The sequence below is a fragment of the Myotis nattereri genome (genome assembly GCF_964212035.1).
Source record: "Myotis nattereri genome assembly, chromosome: 3".
Classification (NCBI taxonomy): domain Eukaryota; kingdom Metazoa; phylum Chordata; class Mammalia; order Chiroptera; family Vespertilionidae; genus Myotis; species Myotis nattereri.
The window spans coordinates 205510766-205523978 of record NC_138077.1 but is presented as its reverse complement, the minus strand read 5'-3'; the positions used below and the strand labels follow the sequence as shown (position 1 = coordinate 205523978).

Here is a 13213-nt window from a genome sequence, read left to right as displayed (position 1 = left end):
GCCAGTTTAGTATAACAGACTTCACAAAATATTGTATGAAGACAGGGATTTTCCAAATAGACTGACTCACTTCTTTCTCTGCTACAATCTATATTTGTCCAGTTCTAGGGTATTATTGATATATTCAATTCTGAGGCCTATATCATCATTATAGAATTCTTAGTTCTTTTCCTGCTCTATTACAATTAAATTGAATTATTGTATAAATGCTTTATTCCAGATCCTTGACTAGACTAAGCTGTATGAAAGCAAAGATTGTATCTGACTTGTTTGCTAATACAGCTTCAGAATAGGGGCTGACGCAGAGTACATCATCTATAAATACTGGTTGGAAAAAGAGTTAGCAAGAACTTACTATGTACCAGACCTATGCTAAGAGGTCTTCACAACACCCTTAAAGGCAGGTACAATCACTCCCATATGATAAAACCAAAACTGAGGCAAGGAGAAGTCAGACTCTTGCCCAAACTAACAGAGCCAGTAAGAGACATATAATTGAAAAAATCACTTCTAACTCCAAGACCATGATATTAACCCTCAATCACAGAAACACCACCAAGAGTATAAGTTATTCCATCAAGCATAATTGATACATTTAAGTCCTAAGATAAAATACCTTTAAATATTACAATTACCCATCCTACAAAATGTTTTAGTTAAATTATCTGCTTTTCATGCCCTTTCTCCCATTTTTCCTTCCCCTAAATCTCAGAAATCCACTCTTACCAACTCAGGATCTTTGCGACTGGCCAAAATGTTGCCCTTCTCACCAGGGGCCTGCTTACTGGGGCTTTTAACTCTTGGAGAGCTCTCCAGAGGAGGGGGTGGAGGAGGAGGTGGAGGTGCCACTTTCTCTTTACTGGGGGAGATGGTCTCTTCAAACCATTGCCCCAAAATAGGCTCACTGTCATCATCTGAACAGAGAAAAAAAAACCAACAAACATAATACATTTTTTAAATTTAAACTGTTAGTATATCATATAGATACTTCGTAAAAAAAAGTACCTAAGTCAAAAGGAATACAAGGATATCTTGATTGTGGCAGTAGTTACACAACTGCATAAATTTGTCAAAACTCATCTATGTTTTTACACCTGAAACTAATATAATATTGTACATCAACTGTAATTGAAAATTTTAAAACATCTAAACATATACAAAAAATGGGAGCACTTTATGTAAATTATTCCTTAATAAAACAGATTTTTTTTTTTCCCTTTGTTACCAACTGATTTTTTTTTAAAGGAGCCCAACAGAGGAAGAAAACCAATCTCACTTTATTTTACTGGCCACAAAGCAAATATTTTCTAGAGCAAATTTTTACTTGCCTATAGTTGTAAACCCCAAGATAAGATTCGTACCTTTCGCAATACTGTACATTCGTCCCTCAGGCCTGATTATAAAGAATCTGAGATACTTATCTTTTTCAATCTTTCTCCAAACTGAGGCAGGAGGAAATGCTAGTTTTGCCTGTAGTTCACGGCAACAGTCTCTCCCAAAGCTTCCCCAAGCCACACATCTATGGCAACAGCCAAACCAAGCACCTCACAACCTTTTCAGTTCCAGTGGGAAAGCTCAGAGCAGAGTTCACAAAATGGGTTAACATGAAAAGAAATATAAACTGAGATGTATTTTGATTTTTGGAGGAAAAGGAATGAAAAGCAATCTGGGCTTTACTTATAGCAGTTTCTATCGTTTGGTCTTCAACAGCTCAACTTACTCTTAAATAACATGTCACTATTGAGTACACATAAAATCAAGATCCAGGCTAGGCAGCTGAGAGAAAATGGTAAATAGGAAACGACAGGAACCACTGGGAAACGGCCCGCTGCACTCTGGAGCTGATCTCCTGGGAGACAGAAAAGAGAGACTCTACCTTGGCTGCTGTCCTCCTCTGTGCTGCTGAAATCATCCTCGTAGTAGGTGTTGGAGTCAGTAGAGGCACTGGCATCGCTGCTCATGGAGCCCTTCCTCTGACGCTGCAGGACACATGCCTAGGCAAACAGTGAGGTCTGTGTAACTGACAACCACAAAATTGGAGCCATCCTACTTCATCCCATCACCACTTGGAAAGTCTTTTCTGTGTCTTACTCTTCTTTCTAGATCCAAGGAGTAGCTCTCCTAATAGCCCCCTTCATGACTCTCTGCTTTACCCTACAAAAGCACTCCAAAACCAGAAATACGGACAAGAATTAAAAACGGTGTTTCCATAGTGTACTGTGTTTTTCCTTCAGCATGCCAATTGTCACAAATCACCAAGTAGCCAAATGTGTCACAACGCTAACAGCCAATAGCTGATTCAAATGTTTAGAATAATTTAAGAGTTCCTCTAATCTTTAAAACTATTACCACAAATTTGGCATTTATAAAGGTCACAGTAAGAATGTAGTCTGAGAAGGTTATGCTATATAAGATCTTCCAATTACCAATGGCATGACCCACCCACCTTTCTGTAGGAAGTTGAGAGTAATGTCAACAGCAAGTTCGTCAGTGGAACAGAGTCAATCAGCCGTTGAATTCTCTGTATGGAGGTGCTCTGAGCCATGATGCTTAGGACTGCAGGGGGACCATCTGTCTCCCAGCCCTGAAGGTAAACAACAGAAGATAATTAATGTTATGAATCATCAGGAAATAACCTGATCTGCTAGCTCCCACTAGCTTATCCAGTAGATCCAGCCATCGATATACTGATTCCCTGAGTACAATCCGCTCACCTTGTGCAGAGCCTCCACTTGCAGGTCTTGAAAGAGGGATGTTAACAGCTTGACAGCATGGTTTGCCAAAATTACCGAGAGCACCCCAAATCCCTGATGCCTACACGAAGCAAAAGGAAAACACAAATCTTAAGATAACTCACAATAAATTACAACCATAAAAACAGTGGATCTTGTCATTTTGGGGTCCTAGACCCCTTTCAGAATCTATGGACCTTTCCCCAGGGGAGAAAACAGTACACACACACACACACACACACACACACACAATCTGCATGTAATTTCAGAAGTGCACAGTCTCCCTGGAGGCCATCCACAGACTGCCTAAGGATCCACAGGCTTCAGGTTAAGAATTCCAGGACGGGGCCTCCGGCTGCAGGGCTCCCGGATGCCCCAACTGAGGCCGACGCCGCCAGGATCGTGGCAGTAGGGAGACTTCGCTGTCCTCTTTCTTATTTATCTCCTTAAAGTATGTTGTCTCTGTCTTAATTTTTTTAATAAAGCTGTTGGTCTAACTAAAAAAAGAAAAAAGAATTCCAGGACTGGAAGAAACTTCCAAGCCCATGGTATTTTATTGATTTTTTTTTTTTTTTGAGAGAGAGAGAGAAACATTAATTTTTAGTGTTCCACTTATATTCATGCTCTGAGTGTGGACCGAACCTGCAACCTTGGCATATCAGGATGACACTGTAATGAACTGAGCTACCCAGCCACTGAGTCATGTGAAGATGCTGACATTTAAATGGTGTTTGAACTTTCTAAAAGTCATTCTTTTGAGAAGAAAGCGTTAAAAAGTACCAACTTCTATAAAACTTTTGTCTGAGTGGCATGACAAAGTTTGCATATCCAATTTAAAATAAGCTCATGTAAATCAATAAGTAAAAAAGGACAAACACCAAAGAGGAAAAACTGAGTCAAAGGACATAGGCAGTTTACAAAAGAAACAAAGATGAGCAATAAACCACAATCACACTAGTAACCAAAGATATACAAATAAGAGCAATATAAGAACATCTTTCACTTCTGTTAGCAAACATGAGGCCTAACGATAACCTTCTCACAGCGGACCTGGGAGAATGAGCACATGCACACAGTTGGTGGAAATGCAGACAAGAGGAACTTGGCGAAACATTGCAAATGTTTCAATAAGTGTGCGCCCTTTCTCCTAACAATTACACTTCTAGGGATTTACTCCAAGGGGATCATTAAACAAGTTCACAAAGATTTGTGTTTTAGAAGTTTTAATAGAGTATTGTTTATCAAAATAAGCTTGAAACAACTTCAGTGTTTAATAAGATAATTAACTATGATGTAATTATATAGTGGAATACTGTCAGCCATTAAAAACTTACATAGTTTGTTCACTGAAAAGATGTCAACAATATTTCATAACAGTGATCCTAATCTTGTAAAACATATATATGTGTACAGAAAAATGTCTGATGTCTGGTAGAACGTTTACCAATTTGGGTGATTTTTCCCCTCTTTCTTATGGTTTATAGCTTATAAAATGTACATGTACTCTTTTTAAATCTCACGAAACAACAGCCATTTTAAAAATGTAACTGCTACTTTAAGAATATAGGTGTGTGTTTTTTTGGCATTTCCCTTTACAATACCAAGAGTGAAGATAGACTCATAATATAGTTGTATTGATTTCAGAGAGTGAGGGAGCGGGAGAAAGAGATAGAAACATCAATGATAAAAATCATCGATCAGCTGCCTCCTGCACTCCCCCTCAGTCCCCTGCCAGGATTGAGCCAGCAACCTGAGCATGTTCCATGACAAGGAATCAAACCTTGACCTCCTGGTTCATAGATCAACACTCAAACACTGACCCACACCGGCTGGGTTCACCAAAAATTCTGATGTCATATCTTCACACTCAACATTCAAGCCATGAGCAAATCCCATCAGCTATACCTTCAAAACATATCCCAATATGACCTCTTCTCTGCCTTTACCATCACCACCCTACTCCACATCCCCTTCCTTTCTCATTTGAAGTAATGCATGAGCTTCCTAACTGTTCTGCCTCCTTCTTGTCTAATGACCCTACAGTCTATTTTCCACACAGAAGCTGTATTATCAAGTCACTAATAAATCAGATCATATCACTCTGTAGGTGTCAAAAACCTCTTACACCTACAGATTACACTGGGCCCTAGGTGACTTGGCCCCTAGTCACCTCTCTGACCTAATTCTCTACTAATCTCCCTCCTCAATTTCTCCACTCTAGCCATACTAAACTTGTTAAACCTTAAAAATGCCAACGCAGCCGAGACCGGTTTGGCTCAGTGGATAGAGCATTGGCCTGCGGACTGAAAGGTCCCAGGTTCGATTCCGGTCAAGGGCATGTACCTGGGTTGCGGGCACATCCCCAGTAGGAGATGTGCAGGAGGCAGCTGATCGATGTTTCTCTCTCATTGATGTTTCTAACTCTCTCTCTCTCTCCCTTCCTCTCTGTAAAAAATCAATAAAATATATTTTTAAAAAAAAATGCCAACGCATACTTTTACCTCAAAATGTGTACAATTCTATCCCAAATATTTGCAACATTCACTGTGTCACTTCACTTATGTTCTCTACACCTCATCTTTAGAGCTCTCTCCTGGCCATTCTAACTAAAATAACAGCCCATCACTCTGTCACCTTGCTCTGGCTTATTTTCTTCACAACATTCATATATAATAATCTATTATGAACTTAGTATATTTGTTCTCTGTCGTTCCAGTTAGAAAATAAACTCTACCCTGGTCAGTTCTTCTCAGTGGTTAGAACATCAGCCTGTGGACCAAAGGGTCTCAAATCCGATTGCTGGTCAATGGCACATACCTGGGTTGCAGGTTCGATCCTAGCTCCAGTCGGGGCATGTGCAGGGGGCAATCAATGACGTGTCTCACGTTGATGTTCCTTCCCCCCCCCTCACCACCGCCCCCCCCCCCCACACACACACACCCTCCCTTCCAACCTCTCTAAAATTCAATGGAAAAAATATCCTTGGGTGAGGATTAACAACCACAAAAAGAAAGAAATAAACTCCACAAAGGCAAGGACATTGCTTTGATTGTGCTACAGCCTCAAGGCCTGAATAGAAACTACCTAGTACATTGTTGGGACAGAATGAAGAAATACAATCCAGAAATGCCTGGGCTTAGAAAACAAAACCCTGAACAGCACAGAAGCCATCTCTTCTTTCCTACCAAGCAGGACTTAATGCCCAGATTTCTTCAAAACAGTAGCAAGTATTTTAGGAAGCAAGCCAGAAGGACGTGACAAAATCCTCGCTTTTATAGGTAAACATGCAAGTTGAGTCATCACCTTCAAATCAACCAAACCCATCATACAAAAGCACTTCTTCCCTGATTTGAACCTCGAAAAATCCTAAATATGTATTACATAGATATTTTCTCCTTACAGATGAGGAAACAAGATCATAGAAAAATGAGTCCACTGCCACCAAAATCATACAGCTATGACGTAGAGATAGTAGATTATGATCATTAGCTTAGTTGTTAAATTCAACTGGGTATGGAGGCAAATTTTTCTACTGATGTGGAGATTAGAAGAGTTAAACTAGCCCTCATCAACAGAAAATGTCAGGGAAACAAAACAAAACAAGGCAGGAGTGACACATACCCTTTTCCAGGCCCCAGTTTAGGAGAGCCCACGCCCTCTTTGGTACGAGAAAGGATGTCTCTGACTCGGAGGGCAGCCAGTGGGTCTTTCTCTTTCCCCTTATCAGCCAAGGCAGTAGGACTGAGGTTCAATATGAGGAAAAGGCTGTTTAACAAGCACCAGGCACCGAGTAACTGGAAGTTCTGATAGTGCTGTTGAAAAGGGTATAAAAGGTAATTGTAAATAAATAAATAAGAAAAAGGCAGAAAAGAAAGATATGAACATTGACTTCTTATAGGCTACAAGACAGGAACACATCTTAGACGCTACAAGAGTGGAATGTAGCACAGATGTGCTTCTTACCTCACCACCAGCCCGGCGAGAATTGCAGATTGCTTGTCCAATCATGTCATAAATTTCAAGCTGTCCAATATCAAACATACACAAAAATTTGAGCAAGCTGACATATTTCATTATACATGCTAAATCCTATCTCAATTAATTCAGCTTCGAGAGTTAAATATCCTCAAGTCACTTTCCAATGATACAATTGCATCACACCTTCCTTCATCCTCACACGGCATTGGCTCCCTCAGCTCACATCACCTCAGAGGTGTTCCCTCCAACCAATCTAAAGCAACACACCCAGGCCCAACATACCCAGATTGCTTTCTAACACATTTATTCATCCTATACACTTATCATTATTGGAAATTATCTTGTGTATTGTATGTCTCCACTAAAAGTCCACTGACACACAGTAAGCCCTCAGATATATACACTGACTGGATGACTCATCTTTTAAGGTCCACTGCCACCACAACATGGCAGTGTTTTCTATAGGGTCAACCAGTCTGCCAAATAAACAAACTGAATGCCTACCTTAGACCTAGAGTACTCCACGGCTTTTCCTCTACCAAGGAAGAAAGGAACTGGCCATAGTCTCTCATTTGAACAGTCAAGGCATCCGTATCCCCAGAGGGTGACTTACACATTTCTGGACAATCGTAGCTGCATCACTCTCATAGTCGTCTTCTTTGGAGCTTGTGGACCCTGTCCGCACTTGCTGAGCACTGCCCACGTGAAGGATGGCCATACAGGTTGCCACACTCACACCTGAAAAAAGAAAGATGCACAGATTTCAATCATGGCATGGTCCGAAGAATCTACCAAAGCTGAAACAAAAAACCCACTCACAAGCAATTCAGTGATTTGATTACTGAAAGTAATTGTTAGTGATCTGAGAATCCAGCTTCGTTGTGCAGGGTCATTAGACAAAAAGGAGGCAATCATACTCCAAGGGTATTTACCTAAATGAGCGGAAAAACTGTCCACACAAAAACCTGCATACGTAAATTTATTGTATCTTTTACTCATAATCACCAAGAAATAGAAGCAATCAGGATGTCCTTCAGAGGGTGAATGAATAAACAAAGTGTGGTACATATACAAGGAGTATTATTCAGCAATAAAGAGATGAGCTATAAAGCCATAAAAAGACATGGAAGAAACTTAAATGTATATTCTAAGGGGAAAAAAAAGGCAATCTGAAAAGATTACATACTACATGATTCTAACTATATGACAATCTGGAAAAGGTAAAACTAAGAAGACAATAAAAACATCAGTGGTTACTAGAGGTGAGGGATGAGGATAAGAAAGAGGCAACAGTATACTAGGTGAAGTATGGGGGATTTTTAGAGCAATGAAACTATTCTATATGATACAATGATTATGAATTGTATTGTATCATGCATAATATTATGCATCTGTAAAAACACACATAGCTGTACAACACAAAAGGGAACCCTAATCTAAACTATGAACTTCAGTTAATAATAATATATCAATACTGATGCCTCAATCATAACAAGTGTATCATATTAATGCAATGTTAATAAGAGAAAGTATGTGGGGGAGTGAAGGTATATGGAAACTATACAATCTGCTCAATTTTTCTATAAACCTGAAACTGCTTTAAAAATAGAATTTACTGCCCTGGCCGGTGTGGCTCAGTTAGTTGGTCATTATCCTGTGCATCAAAATGTTGCTGGTTCGAGCAACAGAGGGCACATGCCCAGGTTGTAGGCTTAATCCCTGGTAGGGGGGTGCAAGAGGCAGTCAGTCAACATTTTGCTCTCACACTGATGTTTCTCTCTCTCTCCCTCTCCCTTACTTTCTATCTAAAAATCAATTTAAAAAATATTTTAAAAAATAAATAAAATGTTAATTTTAAATTTTATATATATATATATTATTGATTTTTTACAGAGAGGACGGGAGAGGGATAGAGAGTTAGAAACATCGATGAGAGAGAAACATCGATCAGCTGCCTCCTGCACACTCCCTACTGGGTATGTGCCCACAATCAAGGTATATGCCCTTGACCGGAATCGAACCTGGGACCCTTGAGTCCGCAGGCTGACGCTCTATCAACTGAGCCAAACTGGTTAGGGCTTAAAATATATTTTTAATGATTTTTATTATTTTTTTAAGATTCCGGGGAAAAAAATCCCACATTGTTTTTCTGGAAGGCATCAAGGACAAATTTCATTCTTTAAATCTAACTCAAAGTGATCAAATTTCAACAACAAACCAAATCTGGGATCTTTCATCCAACTAGAATTTTTAAAGAATCTTTAATCCTTACTTACTAAACACACTGAGATCCATGTGATATTCAAGAAATTTCCTGAAAACTGAAATTAATAAACCCCAAATTTAAAACTGCAAAGATCAGCGGTAGAGGACTAGCATATAAATACTGGAAGTGGGCTTGGAGAGACTGCACGATCACATGCTTCCTTAGCTTTCTACTCCCACTGCTGCTGCTCCAGTTCAGGCCATTAGTGTGTTCTTACCTGAGTGACTGCAAATTCCCTCTAACAGATCCTCCTGCCTCTACTATTTCCCCACACCAAAATATCCTGCATATTAGTGCTTGAATGTTCTTCCTAAAATATAGCTCAGATCATAGAACCTTTCAAAATCTTTAATGGTCTCTACTGTTAGAGGATGTGGTCCAAATGACTTAGACTGCATTCCTAAGCCCTCTGGGATTGGGGCCTACTTTCTTGGAAGCTGTAACATTCACTAATCAACACACACACACACACACACACACACACACACACACACACCCCAGTATGTTCCTCAAGGTCTAGCATACTATTGGTCCTGCTTTTATCTCTGTCTAGGGATAGCCAAACCAAAATCCTGCGTGCCCTACAAGATGCATCAACAGAACTTAATTCCTTCATGACTACTTTCTTCCTTAGTGGAAGTGCATTTAACGTTAGCTTCCTATTTGAACAGGGATGTTCAACATAAGCTGTTCCAAGAATGTAGAAAGGTGACCAACTTCAGTAATTTCTTTGTGCCCCCAAAGTCAGACTTCCTAGACTGTTCAAATCCTCACTTACAGAACCAAGTAAACATCAGAAACGGTTATACCTTCCAAGACATTCCAGGATTATGATAGTTAAATAGTCATGGTAACAATAACTTAAGAGAGTAAACACCAGCTGTCAGGCCCCACTCTCAAGGCAGCGTGATCAAGAGGAAGGGGATTTTGTGGAAGCATGAAGAATAACATTCATCATATTTACCAATATAAACAGATACCACCTGTTCTACAAAGCCTTCCTCAAACCTGCTCCCACAGCAACACTCAATCGCTCCCTTCTTTGGGTGTCCCTAATACACTATACTTCTCTTATTGCCTTTAGCATCTCCTATTTTATATTACGCTATGTGGTTCTATCTGCTCTCCACTCTTGGGTATAGGTTCCTTGAGGGCAGGAATTACAGATTACTTACCTCAATATCCCAATAGCACTGGCATATTGCTTTTCATACAGTAGACATTATCTGCACACACTATAAAACCAAATATGCACATAACACAATGCTAGCTGTTAGTTAATAGGACAACCTACAAGATTCCTATTGAGACCTCATTTCACGTAGAAAGGTATTAGATGATCCCTAATATCTTTATTAGGGAAGGAAGGAAGCAAAGGTAAAGGGGGAGAGTGTACTTAGAAAGATCTCATGGTTTCTGGAAAGTATACCTGTGTTTGACTAAGAAAGTGAGATCGGACATAACTTCTCACCTGCATATAGACAACTTAGGCTGAGGACTGTCACATCTTGCAGACGAGAAGGATTGAGAGGTTCCAACACAGGGAGAGAAAGGGTATCCAATGCCATGGTTACATCGATCACCAGGGAATGAAAACTGGAATGTAACAGAAAAGATGAACAAAAGTGTCTCTTTGAATCACTTGCTTCTATAATCTAAAAGTAGGCATGCCATAAAAACTACCCAGTTTCTCTCTTTTTAAGAACAGCATTCGACTGTAAAGTACATGTCCCCTGGAGCACCTTACCCGTTACGAACAGCAGTGGCATCTGCTACTGTTGCAGGCATGATAAAGAAGGAATTTGCCAGCACTGCATCTTGAAACCGGTTGATGTAGCGTAGGAAATACGGCAGGTTCAGACAGACACGCAGCAGTTTCTCTGAGCCACCTGAATGAATGAAAAGGCTTGACCTTACAAACCAGCTTCTGTCTGCTGTTGGATTATTTTCCACTCAAGGAATATTTGAAAGCAGAGAAGCCAGCAGAGGAACCAATTAAGTGTCATACCAAGCTCTTGAAGACTAGCCACATTCTGAGCTATGAACACATTCTTGGTTTTGATTGCAGAGGCTTGGTCTGTGGATGACTGCTCATCGTTTTCTCCTTCCACCTGAAGAGAAACAAAGGATGAGAAAAGCCTATGATCATCTGTTGACTGTTGCCCTGGAGTTCAGAACCGAACCAACTGTCCATACTAAGTAGCAAGTTCATGGACGCTCTTCAGACTCCCAGTTAATGAGAAGAGATTCCTCTCTAATGTTGGGGAAAATACAAGTCATTTTCTAAAAAGGAGGGGGAAAATATATAGCTTTAATATATTTTATATATCCTGCAACTACTATAGAGTGATGCCTTTCACAGAGAACATGCTTTACATTTGTTTATTCACATTGAGAAATGTTAGAAAATGGTCACAAAAATAATAACTGTGGACAGAGAAGTTGGGGTGAGTTTTACTTCTGTTTTTATTTGTTGTTGTTAATCCTTACCCGAGGATACCTTTCCATTGATTTTTAAAGAGAATGGAAGGGAGGGAGGGGGAGAGAAACATCAATATGAGAGAGACACATCGACTGGTTGCCTCCTGCACATGCCCAGACCAGTGCTAGGGATTGAACCCGCAACCCAGGCCCTTCAGTGTGGGTAGGTGCTCTAACCATTTAGCACACTGGCCAGGCCTTACTTTTCTTTTTGATTTGTATTCTTCAATTTTTTTCTACCACAGGCATGTATATCATTTTATATCAGAAATATAAAATATGTTACTTATTTTTCTAGTATTATTGTCTTAATAAGAACATTTGACTGAAGTAACTCACCGGAGTCTGTGGCCCTACGGGCGGTGATGCTATAGTTCTAGGGTTGAAAACTGATGTCAGCTGGTTCAAAAAATTCATCTGTACCTCCTTCTGCCTCAGCTCTGGGCTTACTGGTGAGGCCAGCTCTTTCTGATCTTCCACTGTGAAATACAAAAGCAAAAAGAGAGATGAGGAGAGTGCCTTTAGAAAGCAAAACAGGAAAAAGCAGGCCAGGGAAGTGGCCAAATTACCAGGCCTGGCAAAGGAACACTCACCATCTGAGAGTGTCTTCACTGTTTGTGGCAGCTTGGCAGATTTCATCATTGCTGTAAACGTGATAATTTCAGTTCTGTCTAATCGGCTACAGCCAGTGCACAGGCCCTTGATGAGGAGAATCAAGTGTTTCTGAAAAGAAAACAAATTCAAATATGTCTTTTAGAAGATCCTACACTTTTGAGACTTCTAACTGGCATGGGACCAAATTTAGATTCCTACCAAGAACTGCAATCTTGCGTAAAAACACTAAAGCAGAGACCACAAGTTAATGGCCCTCTGACTATATCTGGCTTGCAGGTTTGTCCTACATTTCTCACAATGCTACTGGTTTTTAATTTGAAGTTTATACTAACTTTTTAAAACATGGAAGGTTTAACGTACAAATCCAGATTTCTTCTCTCTCTCAATAATTCACAGATATAGCAATGAGCCTCTGAGTCTCGGTTACTACATAACAATAGTGAGCTGGAGCCAAATAGTGATTGGGCCCTTTATAGCTGGGTCATGCACCCATCTCGACTAGCACGCTTTACTCATTTTATGTTACTTACCTGGCCCTATAGACATGTAACTGGAATCCTTGAAAAAGCCTCTGCAGCCCTTTTTACCACAGATTAGAACAGCACAGCCCCAGTTCAGCCCACTGCCTGTTTCTGTAAATAAAGTTCACTGGACCACAGTGACGCTCATGCATTTACGTAGTGTCTGTGTCTGCCTTCACACCACAAAGGCAGAGCTTGGAAAGGCAGAGACTAGTTGCAACAAGGACTGGATGGTCAACAAATTATTTACTATCTGGCCTATTACAGAAAAAGTTTATCAACCCCTGCTCTATGCCACCCCTTCTCCATCATTCCACTAGTCAATCACAACCCTACCTCAGAATAAGAGCCAGAGATGAGCCCATCACTCTCACCTGGGACACAGCACAAGCCTCATCTGGATTCTCCAGGCGTAGGAGAGAAAACTCAATCAGGACTTTACAGGCTGCTGCCACCGACTGAAGTTGGTTCCGGGGAACTGAGAAAGTAATAAGCTTTACTTAACCTCAAATTTCTGTAACTCACTTCAGCCTCACAGTCAATATATCAAACAAAACATTTATTGAGCTCCATATATCCAACATTTCCAATATTTCCATGATAATTATTGTTCAGAACCA

General features: G+C 40.2%; 1 protein-coding gene across 1 annotated transcript in view; it reads right to left on the bottom strand.

Annotated features, from left to right (window-relative positions):
- Positions 1 to 12144, bottom strand: part of UBR4 (ubiquitin protein ligase E3 component n-recognin 4) — a 110656-nt gene extending 98512 nt beyond the window's left edge. Inside the window, exons 1-12 of the mRNA XM_081086402.1 lie at positions 12051 to 12144; positions 11797 to 11936; positions 10985 to 11087; positions 10724 to 10865; positions 10448 to 10572; positions 7324 to 7448; positions 6696 to 6755; positions 6354 to 6544; positions 2715 to 2814; positions 2447 to 2584; positions 1877 to 1994; positions 727 to 914 (exon numbers count right to left, since the gene is read on the bottom strand). Coding sequence (XP_080942528.1) covers positions 727 to 914; positions 1877 to 1994; positions 2447 to 2584; positions 2715 to 2814; positions 6354 to 6544; positions 6696 to 6755; positions 7324 to 7448; positions 10448 to 10572; positions 10724 to 10865; positions 10985 to 11087; positions 11797 to 11936; positions 12051 to 12099 — 1479 coding nt within the window. The 5' untranslated portion in view covers positions 12100 to 12144. The remainder of the gene's footprint in view (positions 1 to 726; positions 915 to 1876; positions 1995 to 2446; positions 2585 to 2714; positions 2815 to 6353; positions 6545 to 6695; positions 6756 to 7323; positions 7449 to 10447; positions 10573 to 10723; positions 10866 to 10984; positions 11088 to 11796; positions 11937 to 12050) is intronic.
- Positions 12145 to 13213: the final 1069 nt, after the last annotated feature.